This window comes from Rhincodon typus, chromosome 19 (genome assembly GCF_021869965.1).
Source record: "Rhincodon typus isolate 14 chromosome 19, sRhiTyp1.1, whole genome shotgun sequence".
NCBI lineage: Eukaryota > Metazoa > Chordata > Chondrichthyes > Orectolobiformes > Rhincodontidae > Rhincodon > Rhincodon typus.
Window position 1 is genome coordinate 23,166,362 of NC_063350.1, and position 13,083 is coordinate 23,179,444.

The window sequence follows — 13,083 nt, forward strand, 5'->3', positions numbered from 1 at the left end:
GTATCATTCATTGTTGTGGTGCGCAGGGTGTGTTAAAGAAACCTGCCTTTGGAGGAATCAGAGCAGCAGCAACACAATCATCATTAGAAAAGGAAAGCCTTGGGTTTGGAAAGCAAACAGCTGAGGGTGGAATATCATATCTATATTTTGCAGCCAGCATGTAATGAAAGCAAAATACTGTGGATGCTAAAAATCTGAAACAAACACAGTGAATACTAGTAAACTCAGCAGGTCTGGCAGCATCTGTGGAGAGAGTAACAGAGTTAACATTTTGAATTCAGTATAACTCCTTTTCAGTAACTGAGAGTCAAGACCATCTGCATGACAGTTCTTAAGTGTTCTTCCTCAAGCCCTTTGTCTTACATAGAATAACATTCAGATCATTTCTGGAACTTCTTTATTAATGTCATTTCTGAAAATGCAGATTCTGAAATAGCTTTTAAATCTGCTACTAAGCATAGTGAAAATCCACTGCCAATATTCAACTTTCAGCATTTGATTTTAATATCTTAGTCTGTCATGGACTGAAATATGTCTTAAAAAAAGATGCTGCTGATCTAAAATGGCTACTTGCATCACCTAATAAGCCCAGGATTTGCATTTTGAATATACAGAATTGGTTTGCAACCATTTTTGCCATTTTAATCAAGAGACACTGAAACTTGGGGAAGTGTCAAGAAATTTGCATAACTTGCTTTACTTGGAGATTCAATGTTACTTGCAGAATATACAGTTTGGAAAAGATAATGGAGCTAGATAAGGAAACACTCTATATTTAAATAGCTTGCTTGGAGCAACAAGGAGATAGAAAACAAGATGGGCTGAACAGAGCAAAGATATGGAATGCTCCCCTCTCTGTCTCCATCTCAATCTCAGCAAATCAATATTGGTAAAAAAATCAATGTGGAAGAATTTTCATCGACTGCGAAGTCAAGGATATCTATAATTTTCCCACCCCTGAGGAGCAGGACGACAGCTAAGGAGTTAGGATTCAGGATTTACTCTTGAAACTCAAAGACTCTTAAAAATAAATGTAAACTGCCTTTATCTTCCTGGCTGCTCCCTCACCTTCTTTGTAAATCAATACATCACTGTAATCTCGCCTTTTTGGGTAATATAACCACTCTCTTTCACTGAAGGAAATTTAGGAATCGATTTTTTTTCTGTCATTTTAGATCTCTAATTAAGTTTAATTGAACTGTGATAGTGATGTGTTAAAAAGAAGTAAAAAGATAGTTGTTGAAAGTGACTGAGAGGAAGTGGGGAACAGAAGAGAGGGAAGCTGTGACCTGGTCATAACGCAAAGGAAAATGCCAAATACAATAATAGTGATTAATTTACTGTCAAAAGTAAATGCTTGATTTGTTGTAATAATTACTTTTCCTTAAGTATTACAGAGTTAGAAAATGTCTGTGAAGTTCTACAGTAGATTTGTGAACTGAATAAAGCTGTTGAAAGAATGTTGTTCCTCATGTGAGAATTTGAGCTGCTTATAGATGGTGATATCTGAATACTCACATCTGTAGTTCTCAGACCTACAGCTGACTTACTGGTATTATGCAGCATTGGTTGGAGTGGCATGAATATGAAGAGTTGCTGACTTCCTGAGAGAGGGTTTCTCAGAAGTCAGTAATGAGTCATTTGCATCATAGTTAGGTCACTGCACTAGTAATCTAAAGATTCATTTAGGCTTTTTGCAACATTAAGGATTCAACATTGAATTCACCAACTTCAGTCCATGAGCTCCGAATTTCATTTTGATTACCTCACACCCCACCCTCTAATAGTCTTGTTTGTCTGGGTTTGCGCTCAGCAGTGCTGACCTACTTTTTTCTATTATCCCCTAAAATTAACACTTACTGATCATCTATATCTCATCTCTGATACCATTAGCATGGCCTTTTCCTTTTTCTCTAGACACCCTTACCACCTGTTTCCCTTGCACCTCCTCTTCCCCCATTTGCACAGCATAAAAAGCATAACTTCTCAAGCTATTTTCAGTTCAACAGTAGAGTTATATTAGACTGAAACATAAAAGCTGTTCCTTTTTGCATAGATGCTGCCAGACCTGATGAATTTCTTCAGCACTTTGTTTTATTTCAGATCTTTAGCATCTGCAATACGTTGCTTTTAGTACAAAGTTCTGGGGGGGGGGCATGATTTCAGATGTCACCATGCAACTCTTTGAATTTAAATTCAATTAATGAAATCTGGATTTCGTTAGTGTCAGTTATGGTGTACATAAAATTATCATTCTTTGCCGTAAAAACCTATCTGGTTTGCTAATTCCTTTTTTAAAATTAACCTGTTTTTCTAATCAACCTGCCCAGAGATGATACTACACTCCTCTGGTGCAGCTGGAATTTGAACCTGGGCCTTCTGGTCTAGGGTAGGGACACTACTACTCTGCCACAAGAGAGCCCCTGCTCATATCTTAGGAACAGAAATCTATCATTTTCACCTGGTCCAATCTACATGCAACTTCACACACCACAATGTGATTAACTCTTAGCTGTTCTCGAGGGCAATTAAGGATATGTAACCAGCAGCTATGCCTACATCCCATTAACAAATATAAATAAGACCTCAACGTCCCTTGTATTGTAAAAAGCAGAAATTAGATTAAGAGATGGATCCACCTAGCCTTGCAGGCACAAAGAACTATTTAGATCACTCATCAACAAACAACCGGATTTGTGAACAGTTTGCAGCTCCCCTTGTTGGATTTTTCATGTTTGGCTATTGGAATTTGTAAAGTTACAGATTGTGTCGGTTTGTAAATAGTTGGGAAATTCAGCACTCAAATTAGGGGACATTGTAGTCAGTCTGTCTATTTGGAGGAAGAGGATTGACAGAAGAAGTAGATGGTTGGAAACCTGGGAGTTCTGGAGAGTTGTGCAAAGACATTCCAATCCTGCCTGTGAAATCTGTGGACTTTGAGTTCAGTTTTTTTTTGAGGAGCAATATATCAAGAGGTTGTTCTTCTCTAGAGAAGTCATCATAAACCCATGCATTCTCTTACAGTAATTACAATGCATCGCCTGTAGCAGTCTTGCCTCAGGTTATTTCCAGGCTTTGTTGCGATAGTCTCTTTTCAGTCCATGTCTGAACCAAAAAATCATAAAAGCTTTCTTTGTCAAAGCATTACATTCCCACAGACACCAGCTGTCAGATGGCTTTTTCTATCATGCTGTGATTGACTGTATTCAAGTCATTTGAGGCCAAAGTTCAGAAGAACACCAAGTTTTTGGAAGATTGTAGGGATGGTGGATGTTGGAAACATGGGGAGGAGTGTGGCTGTGGGATGATTTAAATAAAGATGAAACATTTAAATTGTGGGTGTTGATATAACTGACAACTGAAGTAATACAGTGAATGCAGGGTTATTATGTGAAGAGGATTTAGTGCGAGTTAGGGTACAGAGCCCTTAATTTTAAATTAGCTGAATTAGATGGAAAACAAAGGATAGAAAGCAATTGGATCTTTGGTTTGGAGATGGATGAGAATTTTGGCATCAGATAACATGACGGCTTGAGATGGGTGATATTACAGAGGTGGAAGTAGCAGGTCTTTGAGTTGGGGAGGATATACTCACTATTAGAAGGCCCTTCCCGTTAAGCAACTTAATGTTTCCTGTATAGTGCAACTTTTAATTTTATGCAACATATGATTGCTTAAGACAACTTTATGTTAGTAATAATGCTGGTTCATTAAAACACTATGTTAATGGCAAACAGATGGTATATTATGGCAAAGTAAATAGATTTGACTTCACATGTCTGATATATTAATGATTCTTGTAAATCTAACCAACAGCTACTTCCTCATACCATTGATGCCTTCACCTTTGCTGCTTCTGTGCCTGTTGATATTCTTGGCCTCAATGTCTCTTTTCACTTCAAGGAGAATTCTCCTCTTTTCGATTGCTGCAATTGCCTTCAGGAACCATGATTTTCTGTTATGTGAATTTTTCCTCTCAATCTCTCTCAATTTACTGTAAAGTACAAATTGATCCCAGACTTGATTATTGCTCCTATATTTTGGGAAGCTCTTCTAACACCTATCTCACATAATTGTGATAGCAGGAAAACCTGAATGCCCGATAGGTGGTCGGGTTCTCTTCGCTGCAGCTCTAACCCATGACTCATTGCAAGCTCTCTTACCTCCATTTTATTGATACTATATGGTTGGTGCTTCTCTGAAGTTCTCTTTCTCCTAAGCTGCAAATTTATCATCATCCAGGGTTTCCTGCTGCTTGAAAAACGTAACATTGATATCAAGATTTTCACTTCCTTGTCTCTGACTGTATCACATTCTTTCCCAGGATATCTTAACAGTGGTAATAAAAACAGATAATGCTGGAGAAACTCAGCAGGTCTCGCTGCAACTGTGGAGAGGGAAACAGCTACATTTTGAGTTTGATATGACTCTTCTTTGAGACAGTTCCATCTTAGGGTCATATTGGACTCAAAATGAGTCTGTTTCTCCCTCCTCAGATGCTGCCAGAGTTCTCCAGCGCATTATGTTTTTATTTCAGACATCAAGCATCTGCAGTTCTTTGCTTTTACCTTAACTGTGGAATTCCTTCCTTTCCTGGGTCTTTCATTCTTCCTCCAATTTGAAACACAAATTTGCTGTCATCTGCTGTCTACTTAAAATTACATCGTCTGCTCTTTTGAACCTTGATGGTGCTCTGCACAATATAACTTGGCCTTTCATCTTTCTTACCAATAGAAAAATAACATCTAATACAGTCTTGTTCCAAGTTTTTTTGTTTTACTTTCCATTTTGGGCACTAGAATACATGGTTGCCCTTATTTAGCGCAAAGAAGCTAACCAGAGCCAACTTGAAACCTGTGTTTTAATAGCTGTATGTTGCCCATAGGCAAAACGACGAGGAGTATCAGGTTGGGAAAGCAGTCTCAGACAAAGGCCAGCTCCACGTATAATTTTCCAGGCAGGAATTTCCTATCGCCACAAAAAAAAGAAAGAAGATGATAATATGAAACCCAAAAAGGACATGAACAGTTCATTGGTATGTACATAAACTGTATGTAATGTATGTCCATTGAAACAATACTTCTTTGTTAAATCGTTTCTATTATTAATTAAGAATTAATTTGTCCCAAAATAGATATGATATTGATAATTAGTTATAAGGAGAGCAATTACTTTTAGATTATTTCCAGGCAGAATGAAACCTGCAACTAAAATTGAGCCATTAAAAGAGAAACTACTTCTTATAGATACATTTAGATGATGCATATATGGGGCTGGAGATGGTATTGCATAAAATGCATTTTGTTTTCAAAATATATAATGCCATTTTTATTATGTTTAGAACGTTCTGCTTCCTGGTTAAAACAGTGCCTATTCCATGTTGATATTGGTTTTGTCATTTGTCTTGGAGCTCCTGAATCGTGGGAGAACATGGGTTAACAATTAATCAGTTGTAAGACCAGCAACATCTCATTGGGTTCTACAAGGAAGCACCCAGACTAAATTCAGTTTGTTTTCACTTTGGTGTAAAGGAACACCTATCGCTATGGCAGTGACTACATAGAAATTACATTTTATTCAAGGAAAGAATTCACCATTCATGAAGGTTCTGATTCATGCCTTCCCACCTGACTATGTGTTTCATTTAAAAAGTGAAATTTCCCAGAGCCTGTTTCTTAAGATTCGGTACTTGATTGAAGGGCACTGCTTAATCGATCACATTATAGAATCACAAAATTATTAAGGAATTGAAGAGGCCCTTCAGTCCATCGAGTCTGTACTGCCAAAACTACACCAAATTTACACTGTCTAACTTTCCAGCACTAGACCCATATGTTGTGGCATTTCAAGTGCTCATCCAAGTACTTCATAAAGATTAAGGTTACCCCAATCAACTGTCGTGTCAAGCAGTGCATTGCAGACCTCCACCACCACCTGGGTGAAAAAGCTTTTCCTCAGAAAAAGGTTTTCCTCAATCAGTTGTCTTCCAAATTAAAATTATGTTCTCTTTTCATGCCCCTTTAACTAAGGGGAACAGCTGCTTCCTCACCACTTTGACCATGTCCATCACAATTTTATACACCTCAATCAGGTACCCTGTCAGCTTCCCCTGCTCTAAAGAAAACAACCCAAGCTTATCCTGTCTGTCTTCATACCTAAAGCACACCATCCCAGCCAACATGCTTGTACATCACTTCTGCACCCTTTCCAGTGCAATCATATCCTCCCTACAGTATGGTGACCGAAGCTGCACACAGCCCTCCAGCTGTGGCCTAACCAGAGTTCTGTACAGCTCCAACATAACCTCCCCACTCTTATTATCTGTGCCTCAACTGACAAAGCCAAGTATCCTGTGTGCCGCCTTAACTATTGTATTAACCTGTCCTACCATCTTTGACATTTGTGGACAAGTGCTCAAAGATCTCTCTGTTCCTCTGAGCTTCATAGAACATTGAACATAGCGCATAAACAGGCCCTTCGGTCCACTAAGTCTGTGCCGACAATGATGCCATATCCAGCCCAGCACTGGAGAAAGAGGGAGTTTTTCCATTGTGATGTGCTTCATAACTGCACTGGGTCCAGTGGCCTAGTGCATCGAATAATTAAGGGTGTAGGGAGATCTCCAAACTGAATAGTAAGGCAGAGGGCTCTAATGAGGGAAATTTGCAAAGTTAAAAGATAAAACTCAGGCAACAATTCAGCTGGCTATATTTTTAAAGATCTGACATCCAACAGGAAGGGAAAACGCATGCAACCATAAGAATGCACCTGCAAATACTGGGCCAGAGTTGAGAAACACATCAACCATGATCAAATGCTGGAGAAGAGTTGATGGGCTGAATGGTCTAATTCTACTGTTTTATCGTCTTATCCTCAAGTAAGATTGAAGTAGGAAAGAGTTGTAAAAAGACAAAGTGAAAGAATCTTTGTTTGAATGCACACATTTGTTACAAGACCCTACAAATGGATAGCATAAATAAAAGGGGCAAAATCACAAAATTACAGAATCACTGTTATGAGGTAACTAAGGCTGAGAGTTTTCAGGGGTACTTGATATTTTTGAAAGAAAAGAAATAAAAATGAAAAAAAGAAGAGTGTGGGGAATGGTCACTCTGTTACTAAAGGCTGAGATCAGTATAGTATTGAGAAATGAACTGGGCCCAGAAGAAAAAGATGTAGAATCATATTGGGTGGAGACAGCAAGGGAAAGAGCTCATTGACAGAAGTAGTCTATATGTTCTTTAACAGTAACTATGCTAACAGTAGGACAGAGTATAAATAATTTCAAAATTGCTCATTTATCAAAGTGGAATACAAGGATTATTTGAATTTGAAGCTTTTAATTCTGAGAGGCAAAACTATTTTTCTCCAAAACTTTTTCTTAAGGCCATAAGACCATGCCTCCATTTCACAATGTTGGAAATTAGCTCCTTAATAGGACCAGACCTGTATGTGACCCTTTCTCTCCCCAATCCTCACAAAAATGGTTGAGGGGGCGGGAAACTGACATGGGATTTCTGAACATGAGCCCTGTGGCTATCTACGAAGCAGCGTTTGTTTCTAATCCCCTCCAACAAGAGGGAAAATTCTGGCCTCGGAGTCTGTCCTTAAGTCAAATTGAAATCTTCGACCAGGATATCCTCTACCTGAGCTATAGTGAAGCCTTGAAATATGGCTTAATCCACTGGCCTACCAACTTGAATAAACCTGTTTGTGATGCAGTTGAGAAATATCAGTTTTCCCACATACTTCAGTTCATTAAAAATTATTACATGTAATCCAATTTTGGGAAGTTAGCTCACTCCATCCTACAAGAAAACTTACAGTCAGAGATTTCAGAATCTCAACTTTGTATCAGATTCTTCAAAGAATCCTGGCTTTAATTCTAGTCTTATTGGGTCATCTATTATATTAAGTTATCAGAATTACTTGCTATCAAAAATGATGGCTTTTGCTGATAGATTTTCTAGATGCCACATTTGAGATTCAATATAGATACTTTCCTTGGAATTTCCTGATAAATTTTTTTGTCAATGTTCATAGATGGTGGTAGTCAGGTTTGAACAATTACACCAAAACATTTTTTAACTTCGTACTATATGAAATCGGTTGCATTTTTGAACTGTTTCCATCTAAAATGGTTGCAGGTGATATTTGGATGGCTTGTTAGATTGTCGCTAATGTTCCATTTATTTCTTTTGGAGCAGTCAGAAAATATTTAGCAGGTGTCCCTAGTGGAGTTACTTAAGTTTCCTCTGATCTTATAAATTTTTGTTGTCATGGATCTTTTCACTAAATTCGTGACAGTTGAAAGAAAATTTGCAAAACATATCACTGGCATCCCAGTATAAACTAAAGAAGAGTGACTGTTAAAGCCTTGTAGGAAGCAACTCAGAGTTGCTGTTATATTGGTATATTAGAAGCAATTCAGTTAGACCCCTGCAGCATCCTTTTCTGGTAGATTTGCAATTGTTTTCACTTGAACAGCTTATCCAATTCACTTTTGAAAGCCACAATTGTATCCCCTTGCACCACACTCTCCAGGTCCTTGCTGCATCAGAAAAAATTTCCTCCTGCCATAGTCTTTTGCTAATCATCTTAAATTTATATCCTCCAGCTCTCAACTCTTCAATCAATTGGAACAGTTTCACTCTATCCACTCTCTCTACATTCTTCTTGATTTTGACCACATCTGTTAAATCTTTCACCAACATTTTCTGAAGAGATCAACTCTACTTTCTTCAAGTTTTCTACATAACTGAAGTCAATGATCCATTCTCATAAAGCTTTTCTGCACTGTTTCTAAAGGCTTCACATTGTTCCTGAAGTACAGAGTCCAGAATTGGACAGAGTATTCTGTTAAGGCTGAACAATGTTTTTATAAAAGTTTATCATAATTTCCATGTGTTTGTACTCTATGCCACTATTTATATAACCCAGGATTACATAATTCATTTAAACCACTTTGTCAGCCTGCCCTGCCACCTTCAACTATTTTTGCATACAAACCTCCAGGTCACTCTGTTCCTGGATCCTTTTGGAATTGTTTTATTTATATTACCTTCCACATTTTTCCTACCTAAATGCATCACTCACTCTTCCCTTTTGTCTGACATACATCAATTACATTTTCTTGAAATCTATCATTGCTTTCCTCACAGTTCACAGCATTTTCAAATGTTTTGTCCTCTATAAATTTTAAAGTAGTGTCCAGTATGCCCTAGTCTTGGTCGTTTATATATTTTAAGAAAAGCAGTAGACCTCGTACTGACCCTGGGGAAGCTACTGTATACCCTCCTCTCATCTAAAAAACAGTTGTTCACCATAACCCTCTGCTTCCAGTCATTAAGCTAATTCATATCCATATTGCCATGAATTATTTTATTCTATTAGTTTCACCTTTGCTGCCAAAGCCTATTATATTGAAAACTTTCAAATTTATTTTGGAAGATTATATTTAAGACATCAACCACTTTACCCTCATCAACCCTCTCTGTTTCCTCATTAAACAACTCATTAGCATAACATTTTAATGGTACAGGTTTTCCATTTCCTTCTCTTCTCCCAGCTCCCAAGCAGCGTTGAAACCAGAGATCAGCGTCAGCTTCACTGCTGTCTCCTCTTCCAGTGTCGCAGGGACCAGATAGGTGCAGATTCCCTTTCACTCGATTCCACTCTAAAACAACCATTACCTTAAATAAAGCCCATGTCTCCCAGCGGGCTTCCCAACCATGCAACAAGTGGACACTGGTCCATGGCAGGGGAGGAATCAATCCTTCAAAATAAACTATGACTCTAGGACATGGTGACACAGTCACAAAACAGAGTTATGATCAATACAAGGAAATTCTTTACACAGGAATTGCCATATGAACATATGAAAATGTCTTCTGGGCAGGGTAGTGGAAGCTAAACTCTAGAATATTTTAAGAAACAGACAATATTTTGAGAGACAGTCTGGTATCTATGGTTAAACAAACCAAGATGGGTGAAATGACCAATCTTGTGTTGTAACATGTTGCATCTAGAAATAGTATTTCATTTTTTATTCCCTTTTAAAGTGTTCAGATTTGGTGATTGAGAGATGGAAAATCTATGGAGTCTATGAATATAAGTGTGACTTTTTTTTCTGCATCTTGAGAATACCTTTATGATCAGATTTTTCATTTGCAAAAGAAGTAAATGGTTGTCTTGTCTTTATGGTATGCTTAGTTACAAGCATAATTGTCTCCAATACTGACATTAACTCCCATTATTTAGATATGTTTATGCCAAACGTATGAGGATAATTATCCTGGCAGATTCTGCACAGGAAAATTTGTCTCCAAGGGTGTTGGAATGTGCCTACTGGATCAACCTGGGTTTACGTTTCTCTTGGTGGAGTAGATTTCTTGAGGTAGTAATGGAAATTCTGTGTTTCTCGAACTACGAATTGTACAGGAATACCAACTTCGGGATACTGCTGTGAAGTGTGAAGAGGATGTTTGGTAGCACATTGTGCAGTAGATATGCAACTGCACAACAAATATTATTTCTTTTCTTTTAAATTAGCACAGGTACTTCAAGAGTCTTCCAGGTAAATTGGATATGTGTTTATGAAAACCGTGATCTAAAGTGAACAATAATGTGGAGTTTAAGTTATTTCTCTAAAATTTCATAACGTGTATGATTAAATACGATCACAAGCAAATTGTTAAAAGTTCTTCCAGGGATACCTTTTATGAAGAGACACAACAAAGAAATCCATAAAGTGCCAAGAGAGGATGTACTTTCTTTTGCCATTTGTGTAGTAATAAATATTCTATCACCTTCATTGCTGAAGAAATCTTCACTTTCTGTTCGAGATGCTTTCTTTACTAAATTGACTTGAGCACATTTAGGTTTTCCAAGTACATTTTCTATAAAGGTGCTTTTGCTAGACACTGACGATAGATAGAGAGACACCAAGTTAAAATTAATGCTGATCTTATATTGCAGTGTCCATTGATAGGTACCTTTTCATGATGTTATTATGTTGCAAGTGAATGCAAATAAGCAGTGTTTATCTGACCACGTTTATGTGTTGGATTGCTATGACTACTTTTTAATTGTTAATGTTAAAAAAAAAATAAATCTTTCAATTATATTGGTGTGATTGTATGCATTCCATATTATCTTTTGGTGTTTGCTTGCCAAATAATTGAAATAAAAGTCAAGAATACAAATTGGGCTTTTAGATCCACTTTCTCAAGTGGTAATTACTTTCTTTCAGCTAGAGTTATGAGAGGTAGTCTCCAATAGAGACAAGGGTTTGTCTGTTGTGAAGACAGTGCAAATCAGAAGACAAGCAGACTACCTACCTTCTACTTTCTGCTTTTAGCTTAACTTGAAATATATGATAAGTGAAAGAAAGACCATCAAATCCATTCATGGACACTTGTTTAGATGTTGTATTCTTTGACAGAATCTTCTACACCCAGAGGTAGCAAGCCTGGGAGTGGTAAAGACACCTGATTAGGTGGAGTGGCTGCATACTCAAAACCTCCTGTGTTTGTCAGAATTATGCTCGGTGGGCCAGCCACCAATTATCGTCCTTAATTGGCCAGTGATGAACCACTACGAGACATAAGCCTATTGTTACAGGGTATAACCCAGTCAGCAGTCACAGATTATAGTCCAACAGGTTTATTTGAAATCACAAGCTTTTGGAGCGCTGCTCCTTCATCGGTTGATGTCATGACAGGCCTGTCATGGCAGGCAATGCAGCAGCCACAAAAACTACAACCCTACAGACAGCTTGACACGTGTAGTTAAAGTAATCAGTGCCAGACTGGAAGCTGGATAGAGATTATCCATTGGGACCTATTCTGTGTTTTTGACAACCCTGCACCTCTTTTCCTAAGACCCACAACCTGAGAAACCCTCATCACCCTCACATCACTTACCTTTGTTTTGGGTTCACCATGATCCTGGAATTTGGAGGTTCCCTTCCACCAGCAGGTATGGCTTTCTCTGTGATGCTGCTGAGAGCAAATTCTGTGGCTGGCAGCACCCTTTGGACAGCACCTCCTGCCCCTTATGCCTTCGATCCGGACAAGGGCCCACTGGTGGCAGGGCACCGCTGTCTATTTGGTCTCTCGCTGGCTTTTCATTTGGTAGGCATGACTCCTGACAAGAGGATTCAGCTTGTTCTGTATCACCCTCTTCAGTTATTATGCTACTTGTGAAAATGTTTTTTAAAAAAGTGAGGAATTTCAGGATAAAATCAAGAGAAAAATTATGGAAAAGAAACAAATTATATAGGCTAATAGGTCATAGAATCATACAGGGTGGAAATAGATCCTTCAGTCAAACTCGTTCATGCTGACCAGGTTTCCCAAACTAAACTGGTCCTACTTGCCTGCATTTGGCTCATATCCCTCTAAACCTTTCCTATTCATGCACCTATCCAAATGTCTTTTAAATTTGTAACTGTACCTGCACCTACCGCTTCTTCTGACAGTTTTTTCCACAACTGAACCACCCTCTGTGTGAAAAAGTCGCCTGTCCGGTCCCTATTAAATCCTTTCTCTTTAAAAATATGGCCCCTAGTTTTGAACTCACCCACCAAAGGGAAAAGACCTTTGCTTTTCACCTTGTCTATGCCCCTCATGATCTTTTAAACTGCTATAAGGTCACTCTCAACCTCCTACGCTGCAGTGAAAAAAATACCAGACTATCTAGTCTTTCCTTGTAACTTAACCTGTCTAGTCCCGGCAACATCCTGGTGAATCTTTTCTGAACCCTCTCTAATTTAATAATATCCTTCCTATAGCAGGGTGACCAGAACTGTACACAGTACTCCAAAAGTGGCCTCTCCAATGTTCTGTATAACCTCAATATGATGCCCCAACTCCTCTACTCAGTGGTCTGAGCAGTGAAGGCAAACGTGCCTCTTTAATCGCCCTGTCTATCTGTGACACCACTTTAAAAGAACTATGTACCTGAACCGCTAAGTCTCTCTGTTAAACAACACTACCCAGGGCTCTACTTTTAACAATATAAGACCTGCCCTTGTTCATTTTAACAAAATGCAAAATGCCGCATTTATCTAAATTAAAGTCA

At 38.3% G+C, this 13,083-nt stretch overlaps 1 protein-coding gene across 1 annotated transcript in view; it reads left to right on the plus strand.

Annotated features, from left to right (window-relative positions):
• Window positions 1–13,083, plus strand: part of LOC109914174 (DNA (cytosine-5)-methyltransferase 3B-like) — a 124,650-nt gene that overhangs the window by 2,041 nt on the left and 109,526 nt on the right. Inside the window, exon 2 of the mRNA XM_048608560.1 lies at window positions 4,886–5,035. Coding sequence (XP_048464517.1) covers window positions 4,886–5,035 — 150 coding nt within the window. The remainder of the gene's footprint in view (window positions 1–4,885; window positions 5,036–13,083) is intronic.